The 21,067-nt window shown below is 35.0% G+C and overlaps 1 protein-coding gene across 10 annotated transcripts in view; it reads left to right on the top strand.

Moving 5' to 3' along the window:
* Kansl1 (KAT8 regulatory NSL complex subunit 1) overlaps positions 1-21,067 on the top strand; it is a 193,887-nt gene that overhangs the window by 106,416 nt on the left and 66,404 nt on the right. For 5 of the 10 annotated variants that reach the window (XM_048786350.1, XM_048786374.1, XM_048786383.1 and 2 more), the window contains one exon: positions 5,344-5,397. The exons of the other annotated variants lie outside the window; for them this stretch is intronic. In XM_048786350.1, the coding sequence (XP_048642307.1) occupies positions 5,344-5,397 (54 nt within the window). The remainder of the gene's footprint in view (positions 1-5,343; positions 5,398-21,067) is intronic. 10 annotated transcript variants of the gene reach the window in all.

Genomic DNA, 21,067 nt, shown 5'->3' with positions numbered 1-21,067 from the left:
CCCCCCTCCCTCCCTTCCTTCCCTCCTTCCCTTCTTTCCTGAGGACCGAATCTGGGGCCTCACATGTGCTAGGCAAGCACTCTACCAGCGAGTTACAACCCCAGCCCCACAGCTGTTTGTTTATATATATCTGTATCTATATATATCTATATAGATATATATAGATATATATAGATAGAAGATCCTGTCACCAGTAGCAGTAATTCGGTAAATATGTTATAAAACTACTCATTTGTATCCTGAATTATGTATGTATGTAGAAAATGGAAAAACACTGCGAGGTAGATAGATTTATCTGACTTGTAATTACATGACTTTTCCCCCTTTTATTTTTAAAATAAGAGTTCTTTTTGTTACAAGTATTTATGAGAGTGTCTGGGTCAGGGAAATTCTCAGGGTTAATCATTTCTAAAAGTAAATTGTCACCAGCTGGCTGGGGTGGCAACTAAAAAACCCCACACAAACACAGAAATACATTTTATACACTGAATAGGGGTCAGGGATGCCTCGGAAACCTCAGGTGTCAGCTCCCATGCTGGAAGGCAAGGGAGGCAAGAGGCAAGAGAGAGAGAGCATACCCCAAGTCCCTCTATTTATTTAGGGGAAAGACATTTGATACAAAATCCCACCCAAATAAGGCAAGAGATTGGGTTTCGAAGGGTGGAGTCTTTTTGCTTGGTGATGTCTTGTGGTCAGCAGATTGACATCTTGGAAAGCCATACCCATTTCAGGTGCTGTGTGAGATTAGGCTGAGGGAGAGAAAAGGCATACATAGGTTGCACAGCCCAATCAGGCAGTTTAGTCAGGCCAGTCCCCTCATATGCTCAGTGCACATAGCTCACACACACAGCCCATGGATGGCTCGTGACAGTAAATAATTCCAGTAAAATTGGTAGAACTGTTATTTCCAAGAACCCCCCTAACCCTCTCAGTATTTCCAAGCATAATTGAATGTTTTTGAGAATTACGTTCAAGCCTTGTATGTTACTACCACTAGTGTGAGACATCATCTCTAGCAGTAGTCAGAAAGATAAGTTAGTAGATACATTAAATGGCAACAAGTTAATCAAAAGCTGTATTATTTCACCTAACTTTAGTTAGAATCTAGACAAATATCAGGTACTTTAACGTGTATAGGATAAGGAAGGGAAGAGAATTCATATTGTTCTTAAAGTGCTGTACTCTTGTGCTAAGGTATTACATATATACATGATCCCAAGTCACCATAACAGTCCTTTTAAGTTAGATAGTACCCCCATTTACAGATGAAGAGACTGAGACTCTGAGGTAGGGGGAAGAAAACTTGCTCAAGATTGCATGTAAGCTTGTCATTTGAACCGATTTGCATAACTTGTCTCATTTCAACACAGCTCTTATATCCTTGAAGTGCTGCCTGTCTCCTATTTCATTTAGTTAAGAAGTACACCTCCTTTGTTACCTTTAAATATAGTTAACTGCTATCTGGTAAGATTTAGCGCTTCAAAATCATGGTCGTAGATATATCTATATATTGCATGGAATTGCATGGTTTAGATTTATATACTTTATAAAATTGACCCCAGTGACAAAAGCTTGGAGTTCTTTCATTTTAAACAGTTTTGTACAGAGTCTCTACAATTGTTCTGTCTGGAGCTGGAGCCCAGCCCTGGTCCTATAATAAAATTTGCTTTGATATTCAGATACTGTTCATACTGGGATGCCTCAACAGTTTGATTCTTTGACTGTTAATGGCTTTATGAGAGAGAGCTTTGATATTTGGATGGTTCTTTTTCAAAACTATTTTTTAGCTTTCCACTTAGACATGGTACTTTTTTGAATTGAATATCATTTCTTGAGTTTTTTCCTCCTTCCATCTTCTGCAGAAACAAAGTATGCTCTGCATAAAATATCAGAGTTTTAAATATGTATAGGCTTTAACTATTTGTGGAAATAGAGAAATGAGTCAAAGATGTAGGTAAAGAGCTTAAGTTGATTTTTTTTTTTAATAGAGCTTTATAGTTAAACATAGCAGTTGGATTCATCCCGACAAAATCATAAATTTGATTGGTTCTTTTTAAAGGTGAAATTTCATGTGGTATATTTATGTATACACACAAGGTGATTTTTGAAGGAATTCACTGTGCTTAAAATGATTTTGTTGTCAAGTAAGCTGGCCTTCAACACATTGGTAGTGAGGCGCACAGCTGCCTTAGATGTAGGAAGATCAAAAGCCTAAGTACTAGTTGTTTTTGAAGACAGGAAAATGATAACTACAGACTGTTTCCATCAATTTGAAATAAAATGAAAAAGGTAGTTGTGAAATGTGGTAGGACTTAATTTAATTATTGCAGGAACTTTGTAATATTGAGCCTGGGTAGTATTGACAGACAATAAGTTTAAAGGAAGAGCTAATTTTGGAAAAAAATTTGTAAATTTAGAAGTATTGGATTTTAAATGATTAAGTACAGTAGTTAAAAGCAAGGACTCTGGCCAGATTGCTTGGATTCATAAGTAGATTTTACCTGTACTTCTTTGGGGGAAAATGACCTAATTTTTTTGTGCCTCATATTATCCATTTGCAATGTGGGGATAGAAGGTGTAGGTGGTAGGCTCTGCCTTATATGATCATTACAATAATTAAATGATGAAAATTCATGCAGTGTGTATAGCACAGTCAGATCAAGGGAAGCATTCAACAAACGTTTGCTACTATATGTAGTATTCAGCTGTAGAATGTAAATTCAGTGCAAAATATTGAAGCTGGTGATAACACATGTTGGTCATAAAATAGTGGAGCTATAAGAAATCTTTTGCGGGGCTGGGGATGTCGCTCAAGCGGTAGCACGCTCGCCTGGCATGCATGCGGCCCGGGTTCGATCCTCAGCACCACATACAAAACAAAGATGTTGTGTCTGCCGAAAACTAAACAATAAATATTAAAATTCTCTCTCTCTCTCTCTCCCTCTCTCTCTCTCTCTCTCTCTCTCTCTCTTCCCCCCCCCTCTCTTTCCCTCTCTCCCCCTCTCTCTCCCTCTCTCTTTGAATATTTTTATTTGCAACACCTGTTATTTTATGCTTGCTGTGTAAAGGGGTAATTAAACTTCTAGACTGATTCCTAAATTTTATATTGAGTAGTGGTTTCCCACTGATAATTTATATTTGATTGGTTCTTTTTAAAGATGATTGATTGGTTCCTTTTAAAGGTGAAATTTCATGTGGTATATTTATATATACACACAAGGTGATTTTTAAAGGAATTCATTCTGCTTAAAATGATTTTAAAGAATGACTTGGCCGTCAGCTTTTCTATCCCAGCTGTCATCCTATTAACAAAATTTCCAATATTATTCAATTATCCTATAATAGTTTGATTCCAGAGATGCTGGACCTCTCTCTGGCTCTAATGAAAAAATTTCATCAATTTCAAAATATGGTCTCTGGGACCAGCACCTAAGAACTTGTTAGAAATTAGGGGACTCTACCTCAAGTCTCCTGGTTGAGAAATTCTGAGTGTAGGGTCTGTCAACCATTATTTATAACACACAGGTTTAAAGTTTGACCTCTAGTGTAGGGTTTCCAACTTGGATTACTTCAGAAGTTAAAACATAGAATGCAAATGAATCAGATTTTTCAGAATGGGAATGACTTTGAAGTTAAGATCATATGCCACATCTGAAGAGATCAACTGTAATCTAGTAGTAGTAGAGAGACTTACAGACCCCATATTGATAGATATTGTCTTTATAATAGCTTCTACATCACTGGCAACCATTTTGAAAACCTTTTTTTTTTTTTTTTTTGGTGGTACTACGAATTGAACCCAGGGCCTTGTGCATTCCAAGCAAGCTCTCTACCATCTGAGCTATATTCCCCAGTCCCTCTGAAAACATTTTGACACAGTTGTAGAAACCAAAGAAACTCAAATAAGACAAACGTGGGAAATGTGACACTAAGTTTGTCATCTTTTATGTAGAAGCTTAAAAGTATTTTAAAACTTGCCTCATATTACAGATTATCCTATGATAAATTGTAGGTATATTTTTGGTCATGGGATAAAGGATGGTTTTGATAAATAGGTTCTCCAGAAGAAACTGCAATCTTTCATGAGTAGTGTTTCTCTGAAACCTAACAAAGTATAATTGTTCAACATATTTTAACAAATTAACAAAGCATAATTGTTTAACATAACATAGTATAATTGTTTAAAACTTTTTCAATTTAATAGGCAAACAAGCATTCTTTACACTTACTACTTTGATTTACTAATGTACTTCTATAGTTTCCTTTATATTTATTTGCCATTTATATTTTTTATGTAAAGCTATAAGTACCTATGTCTTTTTTTGAGTTAAAGCTACAAGTACTGATGTCTTTTTTTTGAGTTATTTGAAAGGGCTTTTGCATTTAAAAAAAAAGTTTGTTATAATGCAAATTGCCTTTCCTAGCTTTTATTTGTCTTTTAGTTTATATGTTATTTGAAGAATAGAAGTTTTAAATTTCTGTAGTCAAATCCATCAGCCTTTGCTAAATGTCCCTAAAAATTTCCATTGGGGTTCGAATTCGAATTAGATCAAATCTATAATAACTCTCAATAAAGATTTTTGGCTGACATCCCAGGCATGCACATAGTTACTACTGTGAACCCTGTGAATAGGATACTTGCTTCCCCACCACTAAAATCAACAGTATCCATTCATTTAATAAACATTTATTGAATGCTTGCTGCATATAGAGAGACTGTTCAGTGTTGGGAATACATCAGTGAGTAAAACTAATACAAATTTTTACTCTTGAAACTTGCATTGCTGAAGGGAGTCAGTGCACAAGTAAATATATGATGCCAAGGTTTAAGTACTGCAGAGGACAATTAAAACAAGGTGCAGGAGGGGCTGGGATTGTGGCTCAGACGTAGAGTGCTTGCCTAGCACCTGTGAGGCCCTGTGTTCGATCCTCAGCACCACATAAAAAATAAAATAAAATAAAGATGTGTCCACCTTTAAGTAAAAAATAAATATTTTAAAAAATATTTATTTTAAAAGGGTGTAGGAAAGCAGTGATTGGTGCTAGAAGCTACAGCAGCAACTTTATTATTTTTGTATTGGTTAAAGAAGATTTTTTTGATAAGGGACCTCAAGGAAGTAAGGGAGAAGGCCCAAGGATATCTGGGAGATGAAAGTGTTCAAAGTTGAAGAGTCAGTACAGTAGCCAGAAGTAGAGTGTCTGGGCTGTTAAAGGTACAACTAGTAGTCTGGAGTGGCCAGAATAGAGTACATGAAAAATAGTCATAAACTTTATAGGTTCTCAACAGGAGGGGTGACTTGATCTGATAAGATTTTTAAATGATGTTTTGGCTGCTTTTTTGAGGCTACGAAGTTCTGGAGGCAGGAGGATCACTGAGGAGGAGGATGCCACTTCCAGGTGAGATATGGTGATTGCTTAGTTTCAGGCAACAAAGAGGTTTGAGAATGGATGTATTTGAAGGTAGAGGCAAGTTTTTGAGTGGAAGAGAGGTGGGGAAAAGGGAGTGTTTTCCCTTGAAAAACTGCAGAACTAAGTGTGTTGATTTTGGGGGTGGGGTGGGGGTTGATTTTTTTTTTTTTTTTTAACCAAGGAAGGGGAAAACTAGGAAAAGCAGATTTTTAGAGGGATATAAGAAATATACTTTTGTGATATTTCTTATATAGGCAACTTTGTGGCCTTTTTCTGTGAAAACTACTTGCATAGTTTCCTTTCCCCTGCCCCCTTCTGGGACTTTATGATAGTCAGCTATTGCCTGGAAGAAAAGATCTTTGCAGGGTTTTGGTGTTTGCAAGTAAATAACTTAATGGATTTCCGTCAGTATATAGCTTGTTGCCTTTGGATTCCTACTTTGAGCTTTATAACTCTTACTGAGTGAAGCCTCTGGCCAATTTGCTGATACTTGATGTTGTGCAGATGTCCTGATCTGAGGAGGGATCTTCTGATTATGTCACATTGCTTTTCTGTTATGAGAAGAGTTGCTTATTGAATAATCTGATGCAGTCTGTAGTTCTTTCCCTGCCAGTTAATACCACCTTTTATCATTTGATCATCTGTATTCTCATTGCCAACTTAGTACCCTAGGATAGCAAATACAGTTGTAGTTGTCTAAACTTATTTCATTGAAATTTAATGAAAAATTTAAACTTTGCTGGGGGGATTGATAGCAAGAAACCTTTCCTCTTTAGTTATTGAAGACTGCATACGGTACAATAGTTGGAAATGGAAGTCTATCTTTTCCTCATTTGTTTCTACTTTTATTTATATATGTATATATTTCATCTTAATTGCTTTTGGTTATTGGAAATTTCTGTAGATATTCAGGTATTATTCAATATTAGTTTCTGTGATTCTTTAAAATTTGTATTTTAATGAATATGAAAAGGAGAGTTGAGGGAGTACAAATTGATTTCAGTAATTATCTGCTTAAACTAGAAAAATGATTTTTCAAAACCTAGTGCTAGTTCTTTCTGTTCCATCATAAGTATGTTCTCCCAGGCTGGGATTGTGGCTCAGCATTAGAGCACTTGCCTAGCATGGGTGGGACCCAGGTTCGATCCTCAGCACCACATTAAAAAAACAAATAAATAAAGGCATTTTGTTGTGTCCATCTATACCTAAAAAATAAAAATAAAAAAAAAATATACACTCCCATTTTATGCAGTTTAATATGTATGTATTTCTTGATTAAACTCATCCATTTATGACTTTATTTTTAAAATACATACGTGATGATATTGTACAGTTAAGCAGTTATTACTACCAAGATCACCTCCATCCTATATTGTAAGTTGTCATTTTTCTTGCTTTTTTTTTTTTTAAAGTTGTTTTGCTTGTGTTTGCCTAAGAAATTATAAGATTAACAGATATAGTCTTTTGGTAGGGGCAGAAATGTGAAGGAAATCGCAAAACATGTATTTGCTGCTTCTAAATTTTCCCCAGGGAATCTCTAGGTTACCTTCACTTGTCTTTAAACTTTACAAAAGCTGTCTATAGAGCTTGGATTTTAAACATTGTATTACTAATATTCATATTTCATGTAGTTTATTTATTTTCCCTGTATCACTGAATAGATACACCATAATTCATTCACACTTCTCTTGCTGTGCACTGGAATAACCCCTACCCCAGTTTATTTAACTTAAAAATAATGACCAATGCTATTATTCTGAACATTCTTGAACTTGCCTTCTGGTATATGTGCTAAAGATTTTGGGGGTGAGTTCATACTCCTGGTTATACTCCCATGGATATAGTATACCATTCTGTGGTTAAGTATGCAAATCCTCAGTTTTACAGGATGATGACTATTCTTTTATGTATTGCTATCTAACAAATCACCTCAGCCTGAATGGCATATAATAGCTATTGCATTTTAGTATATTCTGTGAATCAGAATTCTGGGTACAGTTAGAATGGCTTGTCTCTGTTCAGGATTCTTGGCCCTTGGTTGGAAAAATCCAAAGGCCTGGGATGGAAATGGCTGGGACTAGAGAATCTATTTCTAAGATGATATCATCACTTACAAGCCAGGCACCTTTTCTGGGATGATTAGAGAAGGCTTTGCTCCCCTGGGACCCTTGACATTTACATCAAGGTAGTCTCAGGGTTATAAGTTTTCCTACATGGATCTTTGTATTCAGGGGACAAAATAGAAGCAGTATGTTCATTTAATCTATGCTGTGATGTCACCCAAAATACCATATTTTGTTGACTGAAGCAGACATGAGCCCTCTCAGTTTCAAGAAGAAAAGACTCTACCTTTTGATGAGGAGTGTCAAGGAATTTGTATCCCTGTTTTAAAATACATTAAAATACAAATTTTTGTTTTTATACCTTTAAAATGTATTTTTAACAATATTATAATACTACTATTGATGACCGAGATTATTTTAAAGGAATTTTTAAAAAGCTGCAACCATGGGTTTTTTAATACAAAAATAATATAATTACATAAAGCAAATCTTCAATATTAAATTGAAAGAAAAATGTGCAACTTTTTCATGTTATGGAGTTATTTTGGAGGACTGAAGAGAATTTGGAGAACTATTAATGAAAATTTTTTAGTGGTAAGATTGAAATTGCATTGTATTTATATGGGTAAAGGGAGCCAGTGATAGAGGCTGAACAAAAAGTGTCACAGGATGAAAAAGAATCGACTTAGCTGTTCCTGATCTACTTTTAGTATTCTGTCTTAGCAGAAAACATTGTTATAGTTTTAATGTTTCCTTTGAAAACTATATGTATTAGGCTTTATTATTATAAAGTCTGAGATACTACTTTTTGATAGAAAGTCCTCCTAGTTTGAAGTTGTTTTTGATTCTCATTCTGCCTAAAGTCTTGATAGTCTTAAATACATAATTATTTATGTAAGAAAAAAAGAGAAAGAAAGGAGGTGGGGGGAGAGATTTGGTTTCTGAGTGTTTCTCTTTTTTAATGATTTCTAAAATTAGTAATATGAGTTATGAATTTAACCAGGATATATTCAGTGAATATATATTTCTGTTATAATTTCCAACCCTTCATACTCCTTTTCTGTTTTAGTGCATTGTAAGTACTGTGGGGGATAACTTCAGTAGATCTGTGGCATTTGCTTGGTGTTATTAGCAGCTTAAGTTTTTTATGGTCACCTTCTATGATGACCCAAGAGATCGTTGAGAAAACTTTAAATGTGGTCAGTTTGATGTTTAGTAGTGTCTTTATTATTTCTGCCCCATCACAGTGATTCTCCGTTGCCTTCCCTGGAGCTGTTTCGATTATTCAAATCTAATTTGGAGATGAGCAAGAATATCCTGCAAATTTGTTCTTCGTTCATTATAAAATAGTTAACATTTAGTTTGTTAATGTTAATATCAAATATTAATATTTTGTTCATTGTTTAGTTTGGAATCACTTGTGTTCTCTGAAAGCTATGTATGCCATCATATACACCTCTAAAATTGTCTTTATGTGTAGAAGGTGTACTTTCCTTGGGGTTTCTGTTTGCTTTCAGGGACAGTACAGTGGAGGATGAGTTATGCTCTCTCCAGCTTTTTGCTGTCTTCTATCTGTGCAAGAACTGGCTTATAACTGCCTTTTGCTCTTTAAAATACTTTCTTTCCCCTTAAAAATGTAGCTAAGTTTGTAAAAAAAAAAAAAAATTGAACAATTCAGAGGTCTTTAGTATAGGGTTCAGGGAGATGGACCTAGACCTGGACAGATCTTTAGAGATTATGTAAATTAAAAGGAGAAAGTGTAAAAAAAAAATGTTTTAAGCCTCATTTGGACAGGATCTTTATGGTATAATTCATAACTTTTGTTGGGGAAGATATTTGTATTTCTTTTAAAATACTGCTGCATTTGTCTGGTGAACTTCATTGGGATTAAGACTTCTGGGAAACCAGTTTCCTATCCACCTCAGTTGACTGTCAGCTGTCAATCAAGGGTCTTATGGCAGTTAATCAGACATTTTCATTTTATTTAGTTAAATAATTAGCCATTCCTTTTTTCCTAAAAATATTCCTAATAAGAATTTGTCTTTGCATTAGTAGACCTTCTCCCTTGCTTACAGATTGAAGTAAAATACTGGCATGTAGTCATAAGAGAACTGTCTGGGGAAAAATACTTTTAATTATATCAACAATTTGGAACTCCAAGGGGGGGGATTTAAAAAAATATATATATATATATTTTTTTAGTTTATATATTTATATTTTAGTATATATATTTTAGTTGGACACAATACCTTTATTTTATTTATTTATTTTTGATATCTTTATTTTTATTTATTTATTTTTATGTGTGCTGAGGATCGAACCCAGGGTCTCACTCCTGCTAGGCAAGCACCCTACTGCTAAGCCACAACCCCACCCCCAATGGGGGGCGGATTTTGATAGTGTCTTTGGTTCAGTGGTAGAGTGTGTGCCTTACATACACAAGGTCCTGAGTTAAATCTCTAGTACCGCCTAGGACCCCCCCCCCAAATACCCCATCCCCATTGGGAAAAATGTTTTTCTAGTTTTAATTCATTAAGTTAGGAAATCTGTATCCTCTTTCATCTTTAGAATTTTTGAGAATCAGATTATTTTAGAACTAGATGTTCTAGAATTGTCAAGTTTCTGAGGGTCTCTTTCCAAGCAAATTCTGAGTCTAATGGTAGACAAATTAATAAATATTTAGTTCAATAATTCATCAGCTTACAGGTGAGTAACTTCATCAAAGAGAGACAGAGCACACTTTGACACCAGTTGTTCATTACTAATTTTGTATGCACATTATTTAATAAAGTAACATGCCTTAATGTATGAATGAAATATTTAATCTCCCAAACATTTGGGTAGAATTTTAGAACTGGAAGGACCCTTGTGATAAGACACTGAGTTTTGCACAAGTAGAAACTTGAAAGCTATGCAGATGTAGAGTAGATTGCTGGTTTTGATTTCCTTTAAAATGGTGGAATTCTTTTTACTCACTGTTCCATTTTGGTGATCAGTTTATGTTTTCTTGTTATAGTTCCTACTTATCAAGATAAGAATAGATCTTAAGGCAGATTTTTAAAATATTTTAATTGGGGAAAATGTCAAACAGTAATAGAAAGTCTTTCTATGGAGCAGTAAAATACTTTTTGAAATTTTGAAAAGATTGTTTTTTATGCCCCCAAAGTAATTTTAAACATTAGCATGTAACTTTTAGTTTGTTTAACTCTTATCAGCTTGCCCTAAGAGCTTGTCAGATTGAGTTGAACTAGAACTCTGGGCAAGTTGTTGAATCTTTCAGGGAACACCCCCCCCCACACACACACACACACACTTATTTTTTTGTACCAGAAATTGAAGCCAGGGGCTCCTAACCATTGAAGTACACCCCCGTACCCCTGATTTTGAGATAGGGTCTTGGTGAGTTGCTGAAGCTGGCTTTTGAATTTGCAACCCTCCTGCCTCAGCTTCCCCAGCTGCTAGGATTACTGGTGTGCGCCACTACACCTAGCTTAGGTCCCATTTTGGTTTCACTTTGCTCATTTAAAAATTGAGGCTTAGCTGGGCGCATTAGGGTATACCTGTAATCCTAGTCACTCAGGAAGGTAAGAACAGAGAATTGCAAGTCTTAGACCAGCCTCATTAACTTAGCAAGACCCTGTCTCGAAAATAAAAAGGGGATGTGGCTCAGTGATAAAGTGCCCGTAGTTACCACCCCAGTCACCACCCCCCCAATTTTGAGATGCTTAAAGATAATCTCTGAAGTTTCTTTCAGTTTTAAAGTTCAGTCACCTTTTGAAAGGGTATTTTAGATTTTGACTTGGCATTATGATTTAATCAAGATCCTAAGACTTAAAGTCTTCCAAGTCTCCCAAGACTTAAAGGCTAGGTAAGAAAGATTTTATATATCTAAGGAATAGAATTTTACTGAAGTATCTAGAGTGAATTAAGTCTTGCAAACATTTATCTGGGTATATCTATTCTTCCCCCATATGTTGCATATTCAGGATATGTTTTGTGCTGATGGTTACAAGTTTGTCACATCTTGTAAATCAAGCACCTTGAAGATTTTTTAGTTCAAAACACTAGTTCTAAGGATGAGAGAACTGAACTATATTTAAAGGACTTAATTTGCACATGATCTACAATAAGATAAACCCTTGAGCCTATAAAAATATAATATATAATAATACAGTAAATAAAATAAATATAAACAATATATGATATAATATATATTAATATATAATGACAATAATAAATATAAATAAATAATATAATAAATAAGGTGAGACTTGTGTCTTCATACCTGCCTGGAGGCTCACAGGCTTGCATATGCCTAACTGAAACAGAAGTAACCTATCTTTATTACATGGATAATCTATATTCTCTATACTCTTAGTTACTTTTCTGTTCTACTTTTAAAAAAAAATATTGGGTAACAGCTTGATCTTCTCCCTTGCTGTTCATTTGAATAAGAATTTGGTGGCTTATTCAAATAATCTGGAAAAGTATGGGGATGGTAGGGCAAAAAGGAAAGACGGATTTGGGAAAGGTAAAGTTTTTGTAGTCTGTTAACATTTTGTTGTGGGAGACTATTCTGTGTGCTTGATATTTTTGCAGCATACCTGGCTTCTACCCACAAAATACCAAGAGTCACTGTCCCTTCATTTGTGACAACCAAAAATGTCTTCAAATATTGCCAGGTATTCTCTGGAGAACAAAAGCACCCAGATTAAGAATAATGGTGAAATCAAGTCATATTCTTAGAAATATTAGAAATACTTTTGAAGGGAGGTCATCTTTCTTATGTTTATGTAAAGTTCTGATGTTTAGATGATACAGAGAAAGGTTAATTTCTGGAATTCAATGGCCTTTTTTTTTTTTTTTGTCTTCCATATTCTTTGTAGTTCCATTTCATTTATTCATGTTTAAAATTCTCTGATTTACCTTTTTATTGAAGTGTTAATTATGAAAATAAAACACACTTAGCAATTTAAAACAGTACAGAGGGCTTTTAAATAAAAGTCTCAAAACAATGCGAACAATTTGTTTTAAAGTCTTTTTGTTTTCACATGCATTCATTTTTGGCATTTTTCTTTATTAACTATACTTGCATCATTGGGGATTGAATTTAGGGGATGCTCTACCACTGAGGTCCTGGGAGTGTTTTGTTTTGTTTTTAGACAGAGTCTCACTAAGTTGCACAGGCTGGCCTTGAATTTGCAGTTCCCCTGTCTCAGCCTCCCAAGTTGCTAAGGTGTTTTTGTTCTTTAAAAATCCAAATAGGAACATGCTCTGAAATTAGCTTTTCAAATTATGGTGTATTGTAGATGTTGTTTCAGGGTACTATGTAAAGATCTAATTCATTCATTTTGTTTTGTTTTTCTAGTACTGAGGATTGAATCCAGGGTCTCACACATTATAGGCAAATGTTCTAGCACTGAACTTTTACCTCCAGCCCCTTTATTTTGAGGGTAGGGTCTTGCTAAGTTGCCAAGACCTTGAACTTGGAGACATCTGCAAGACAAGCCTAACCCATTCTTAATGATTGCGTAATATTTCTTTTAGTAGTTATTGAATGTACTTAGCCATTTGCCTTTGGAAAACATGATTGATTTCATTTACCCTAATAGTAAACATCGTTGTATGGTGCTTTTATTTCTGTGGGATGAAATCTCAAAAGTGTTGTAATTGGTAATTAGATGCTACCAGATAATTTTCCAGAAAATGAACGTTTCTGATTTCTGGGTTTCTTCTGATCTTTAAGAATGCTTCCTGATGTGGTGATTATATGAAGTCTTTAGTACACTTAATATTTATTTTGTATGTACATGAAATAGGAATTCCTCCTCCCTATCAAATGTATGGTTGGTTATGTCAATGTCAATTAAATAGAGCATTCTTTCCTCTGAGATGATGATGAAACTTAAAATCATGAGATTGAATATGGTCACTTAGGAAGTATGTGTGGAAGAGATTTGGCCTGTGGAGTCTGTGTAGAAATTGTAAATGACAAGAGAAAAACCAGGTTAATATGATGTCTTGAAAGATAAGCCAAGTATTTGAAAGAATAATCATCTATGTTAGATGCTGTTGATAGGTTGAAGATGGTAAAGATTGGGAATTGGATAGTGGATTAGATGTCCGTGGTTTCCTTGTCTAGTAGTTTTAGTCCAGTAGTGGGGTTTAAAACCTGAGTTGAATAAATAATAGGAGGAAAGTAATTAGAAATAATGAATATTTTCAGTAAAATGAAATTAAAAGGGAAAATTGGCAGTAATGTTTCCCATGGCTTATTGGAAGCTCAACTTTGCTGTTGATTAGAGGGCCCCTTTGTGTTTCCTCCAGGAAGGAATGATCCTGACTGAGCCACTTTTTTATTCTCTTGCAAATGAAGAAACCAGGTTTTTGTATAGCCTTCTATTGGATGCGGTTTTTGCCCCATGCTTCCACTATGTTGTTCCTGTAGTCTAGTGGTCCCTGACAGTTCATCTTCCTCTTTCTACCTTTCAGAGTTTTTGTTTGGTTTCTTCTGGCATCATGTCCAGGATTTATAGTTGTATTTATAACCCAGATGAACTGGGAGAAAATGAGTCTGCATCATCTTCCCTAGAAATTCTTCAGATGAACTGGGAGAAAAGGAGTCAGCATCATCTTCCCTAGAAATTCTTTTTAAGAACTTGATAAATTAACATACTAACATTTGGTTCAATTTCATTTTCTTGAATATGTATTGTTTCTATACCTCAGTATCTCTTGAATAATGGTTCTGAAATAATTGGCATAAGAACTAAGAGGAATGGTGTCTTATTCATCAGATCTATAGGACTCACTTCTATTCTCTGAAGTAATTTTTATACTCAGTGAAGTTGGAGCATCATTCCTGGAGGATGAGTATTAATAAGAACTTTTGTTCTTTGATTTTTTTCAATAACTAAGTGATGCTAGGTGATGGGGCCAGGATTTAGAACTCAGTGTTTATTGATTTCTAATACCTTACTCTTTTCCAACAGGTATAGTTTATTTTGAAAGAGGAGAATAAATGGTTTTCTATAGGAATTCTATTACATACAGTTAGCCTATTGTGCTTAATGCAGAGATTTCTCTGATTGTTCCAGGGATGCCCACAAACAAGTTCTGTCTATGGAATATGGGGGTAGACAAGGAAAGGGAGGGCTCAGGCACTTACCAACTCTGTCAAAACATGTTCTTTTCTACTCTTTCACTCTTCTTTAAGTAGCCCAGGGCTAAGGAGTTGGGAAAATTATTGTTTTTTTTTTCCTCTTGATTTTAGTTATGATTGTTGTCATCTCTTGCTTAAATAAGTAAATTGGATCAAATAATGGCTAGCCTTATACTTTTAAGTTATAGTTTTTGAGTGGGATTATTGAGCTATATTATGATTTTTAAATTTTTTTTGGTTGTAGTTGGACAAAATATTTTTATTTATTTGTTTTTATGTGGTGTTGAGGATCAAACCCAGCACCTCGCATGTGCTAGGTGAGCACTCTACCACTGAGCCATAACCCCAGCCCCTATTTTTTTTTTTTTTTTGTAGTTGTAGATAGACAGAATGCCTTTATTCTGTTTATTTTTATGTGGTGGTGAGAATCGAACCCAGTGCCCCACGTGTGCTAGCTAAGTGCTCTACCACTGAGCCATAACCCCAGCCCCCTTATATTATGATTTTTGAAAGAGAAATTATCATACATATTATTCTAATCTCAGTTTGACTTTGGGGTTGCCACTCAGGGGCACACAACTACAGAGACACATTCCCAGCCCTTTTTTGTATTTTATTGAGAGACAGGGTCTCACTGAGTTGCTTAGGGCCTCGCTAAGTTTCTGAGGCTGGTTTTCAACCTGTGGTCCTCCTGCTCAGCCTCCTGAGCTGCTGGGATTACAGGAGTGTGCCACCGCTCCCGGCTTCAGTTTGACTTTTGAAAGATTGTGAATGATAACTACTCTAAAAAGATGGGCTCTCTGAGAAGTAAAATAGGCAGAAAATGGATTCATTCTGGAGGAACAGTTGCGAGTATCAGTAGTTTGAATAACTAAGAGACTTTGAGAGCCTCTCATTATTAACTTTGTCATTTTGCTTTATTGTTGAAACATGACATGGTCCTGTTCTCTAGTTCTGCTGTGTGTGTGTGTGTGTGTGTGAGAGAGAGAGAGAGAGAGAGGGAGAGGGAGAGAGAGAGAGAGAATGTTGCTGGAGATGGAACCCAGGGCCTTGTGCATGCAGGACAATCACTCTACCAACTGAGTTATATCGCCAGCACCTTGGGTCTTATACTGTAGGTAGGTCTTATACCTGTAGGTAGGTCTTATACCTGTAGGTAGACCAGGGTTTTGTTTGAAATCATGCTTAAATCCGGTGTCCAATCCTATAGCCAGCCAAGAATAGTAAACCACTTCCATACTTCCTTGTCTTGCCTTGTTTTTCTCTTGTTGGAATACTTCAGAGATTTCCTAGGCATTCTGAGTTTATCAGGCTGCAGTTGGGTGTTTTTTTGTGTTTTAAACAAAGTAAGGGATTAGATAAATCAATTTCATATTTGTGTTTCCTGGGAATTGCTTATTCATAAAATACATGGTAGTGTCCACAAGGAAGTGTATGGATCATATAGTTGAAGACCAATAATGTATATGACATAACTTGGAAATATAGAACATCTACATAACAAAATAACAAAAAATAAGAGGATTACACTAAGCTGGAAAAATACAAGTAATGAGTTGTGAGATTCAATATAAAAGACTTTTTCAGAAAGAGGTGGGTTTGGGGGTTAGAACATGCTCCCAGATATTTTCAGATTACACAAAACAAATTGACCTGAGTAGTCTGAGGGGCAGGGCTGGAGAATTATTACACTGCTTTTATTGTACTTGACACAGTTGATAAAAAAAGTTTGCCATGGAGAGGAGTTAAATTACCTCCATAGTTCTCTAAAGATTGGGTGTGTTTTAATACTTCCACCTCAAACATGTAAAATGAAATGCACAAAAGCTCAAATAATTTATCAGCTGACCTACAGAAAACTACATGTATGAAACTGAAGGTAGTTTAGAGGTGATTAGTTTATAAAATTAAAGTACAGACGTTGTTGCAGGGATAAGGATCTATAAAATCTACAATGTGGGAAGTTCTAAAGAAATTTTCATTTGAAAAGAATCATTAAAAAATGACTTTATGAGACTTGTCAGTAAATGGATGGATCTAGTGACTAAACTAAGTGAAATAAGCCAATCCATAAAAAACAAAGGTTGAATGTTCTGGGGGGTGTGTGGGGGGGGGGGCGTAAAGTTCAGTGGATTAGACAAAGGGGAATGAAGGGGGGAGGGAGTGGGGATAGGAACCGTGGAAAGAATCTTAACATGACTTTTCTATGTACATATGTGAGTGCATCACAGTGAATCTCCACATCATGTACATTTACGAAACTGGCATCGTAATTAGAACAAGCATACTTCATGTTTGTATAAATATGTCAAAGATATTCTACTTTCATATATAACTAAAAAAGAACAACAAAAAAAGGTCATTAAAGAATGGTAGGGCCAGTGATTAGGATTACTTAACATAATTTCATAAAATTTAACAAGGATTACAGGTTCTTTGTGATCTGGCCCTACTTACCTCTATCCATTGCCAATTTGAGCACACTCTTCCCAGTTCACCAGCAGACCTCCTGTCCTGTAATACTTGTATTTATGTTATTTCTTTTGAGAGACATATCACAGACCTCCCCTTCTGTCTTTCTTGTTCTCTACCTCTGCTCCATTCCCAATGCCAGCTTGCCATTCTAATTCATGCTTTGGAGCTTGGTTTAAAATGTTAGTACCAGGACAGTCTTTCCAGATCTTCCAATCTAATTGGACTATATATATAGTTATTATCTCTTACATTTTATATGATTGTTTATTAACTTATGTCATCCCCACTAAAATCTGAACCTAAGGAGCCACACAATTCTTGTTTGTTACTATATCTGGCACCTAGAGTAATCACTGGTAAATTATAGTTGTGTAAATATTTGTGTAAATGGGAGGAGGGCAAGGGCAGAAGAGTCCCATATGGGATTGAGTTTTTTCCACTGAATATACAAATCTTATTTTTTCATTAGCAGAAATATTCTGGTTTAAATAATAAGATAAAAGGGTTAAGTTTAAGTTCAGTCCCTAGAGACTGTCAGGATGAGTCAGCAGTTTAGAAACAGCTCTGGTACATTTGTTTCCTGTTGCCACAAACTTGCAGAAAGCTGATGTAACCTAATTAGAGTGACTGATGGGAATGTGCTAAGAGAATGTTTGTCTAAGTTTGTTTTTGTGGGATTTATTTTACATAAGGGCTGTTTAATGCTGGACAATTTGGTTCTTTTTCCCTCTCTTGTATTTTATTTCTTCAACTCATTGTACGAGGTGGGGAGGGTAATGTTACTGATGTTGTGCTGATGTTGAGAATTATTACATAACACCCTACCATACTGGGGATTGAACCCTGAGAGTGCTTTACCACTGAGCTACACTCCCAGACCGTTTTTATTTTATTTTGAGACAGAGTTTCCCTAAACTGCCCTGGCTGGCCTTAGATCTGTGCCTCAGACTCGCTGGGATTACAGGCTAAGTGAAAACACCTGTACTTCTTTAATTTGTCTTTTGGATTTTTAATTGTTCATGGACTTTTATTTTTGCTTATTTATATCCAATGCTGAGAATCGAACCCAGTGTCTCACACATGCTAAGCAAGCACTCTACCACTGAGCTAGAGCCCTAGCCCTGGATATTTCTTTTCATCTTATTATCCCCCCACTTCCTTTTTTGTACCATTTATGGTATGGAATATATGGAATTGAAATTCAAGGTTATTTTTATGAAATAAATTGTTTATCTAATACTGTGTACATTACAGTTAGAATTGTACAACTTTATAAATATCATAACCCTGTGAGGCAGATATTGTTATTTCCAAAGGTCAGTTTACATGTCCATGATCATAAAAAGTAAATAAAAGTAAGAATTTGTTGAGAAACTCTCTTCCTGCTCTATCCTGTTTCTTTCATACTGCTTTTGTGCTTTATAGTGAATACTTAAGGGTCACCCCCTTCCCCACTTGAGTCTGTAATTTCAGGATTAATGTCTCTTGGTGACCCTTACTTTGGATATCAGGAATCGGGCAGTTGTAGGTTTTGGATATTCTGGTACAGATTCAGTTTTGCTGTATCTCTTCTTTTGGTTTTATAAATGATCTAAACAAACTGGAGATTTCAGAATTTAGGTGTCTCAGGCTTTCTTGCGCATGTAATTCTTGTGAAATAGCTCACCAGTTGAGCATTTGACAGTGATTTACTCAGACCAGTCATTGTACTTTGAGTTTGAGGACTTTAATAAAACATTTGTTAAATTAAAAGGAGAGGAGTTGGAGGTAGATGGGAAAACAATAAAAAATGAAATGACCACCATTCAGGTCTTTCTGGCATATTTGTTTTTGCTTTAATGAAACCATTAAAATTGTCTGGCACTATTCTGTTGGACTTCTGTACAAATTTCTGTCTTGAAATGGAACTGCCTGACTTAATTAGAACCAATACTAGGTCAAGGTGTTTGCCATGTCTAGCTCTTTAGATAAATCAATAGCTTTTGCTGTAGTTCATCTCAGAATAAAAGTTTATCCACCACTGTGGCAGTGCTGTTGGCATTTAATATAGGGTTTATAAATTACAGAAAGTCTATACAACAATCATGAATTCATAGTCCACTGATGAGTTCTGAGAAAGAGGTATATTATTACAAATTTTTATTTTTAATTCTCAGCAGAAATTACTACATTACTTAGCACTTCTATTTTAGCAAAATCAATGATGATCATCTCTGAGTTAAAGTGTTCAGATCATTTCCTGTTTTGGTGCAGTAGGAAAGATTATATCATTGACCTCTTTGAAGATTCAATGGATAATTTCCACTAAAATAGAAGGAGCCTGGACCCCACATTTAAGATAGGTTAAATCCCCTTACATAAAGTTTCTGGTGTTGATCTGTTGTTGTCTTCTAATGAAACATTTCCATTAACAGTACCATTCAAGATGATTTTAAAGAACTAAAAACATTTTAAAAAATAATTTTTTCCACATTAACTAAGATGTAAACTGAGCCTTATATTTGGGTAGGGGAGTACTTTCCACTGTATGGCATTAGAATGTTTTATAAAGAGGAAATGATTTTTTGCTTAAGTAAATACAGTACATATTCTATATATTTTTAGATTCAGCAGAATATCCTCAGTTCTAGATAGGTAGGTAATCTACTTCTGTAAAAAGATCTATTAAAAGAGTAAGTTCACACATCTAAGGGAATCAATTTATTTGACAAGTACTTACAAACCAATATTGGCACATAGCTGACAACATTAAAATTTACTATTTAGTATCACAAAAGCAAATGTTATACAAGTTTACTGCATTTAGATAACTGAAAAGCAATTCATAGTGTGAATTTTAAATGAATTTTTTACACAGCACGTGTAGACAAAGCAAATTTACCAATAAAATCTTTATGTAAAATCAAAATAAGAGTTAAAAAAAATTTCTGCCCAGGCGTTAACCATAATACATGTGGACAAAAGTTTTTGCTGGAAACTGAAAAAAAGCACACAGCAATAAAATACTCCTCAGAGACACAGTTAAAGTAATTTCACCAATTGTTAGCATGGAACCATCGAAGGGAAACAGTTGAAAACCTTACCAGTGTTGGAATTCATGTCTTCATTATTGATTATGGCTGTATTGGAAATCAAGTCATTGTTATATTTATAATATCATTCTATAATTTGGAGGGTTTTTTTTAAGTCCATATACTGAGAATATGCCTAATCTGAAATCAGTGTCTGCTGTTCTTGAGCCATAAATTATTAGAGAACTAAATTTACATTTTCGATATTGGGGGAGGTCTACCTTCATTTTCAATAAACAGAAAATTGTGTGGTTTGTTTTGTCAAGGGAAAAAAATGTACAGCAGGGAACTCTTACTCTTGTGATTTTAATATTACTCTTTGTGATTTTAATATTCTGTGGTATTCTACTCTGCCCCTGAGGTATGGTAACATCACATCTCACCCCAGACTTGTTAATAACTACATACCTCTCATGTTTGCTGATAGCTCAGCTCTCTGCTCATATTGCTCGTGTTTTAAACATAAGATAGTTTATGGATTCTTCTTTATTTTTTTATTACAATTAATCTGAGTATGAACAACATTATAGAAAAACTGATAGTTTTCTATTGCAAATCAATTGTATACCAGCACATATGTATTTGTAGAATGAAACCTGTTCATAAGCTGATGATTGCTAATAATATTCCTTTATTGCTGCTTTTTGTGATTATTTCATTGGCCAGTTTCCAAAAAGTATTATCAGAAGGCTGAGTTTGTATTGTTATTTAGCATACATGTGAAATAGTAGGCCTGTTGCCTTTTTGGTGGGCGTGGCGGGGGGTTGTTTTGGTGTTGGTGATGCTAGGCATAGAACCCTAGGCCTATTACTTCTGACCTTTCTACCAAAGAAAAAAGTTATGTACAAAAGTTATTATGAACTAAAATGTTTTTAAAAATTTACTTT

Source organism: Marmota marmota, unplaced genomic scaffold (assembly GCF_001458135.2).
Source record: "Marmota marmota marmota unplaced genomic scaffold, marMar, whole genome shotgun sequence".
NCBI lineage: Eukaryota > Metazoa > Chordata > Mammalia > Rodentia > Sciuridae > Marmota > Marmota marmota.
Note: the sequence above shows the minus strand (reverse complement) of the source record. Positions and strands in the feature narration are given on the sequence as shown.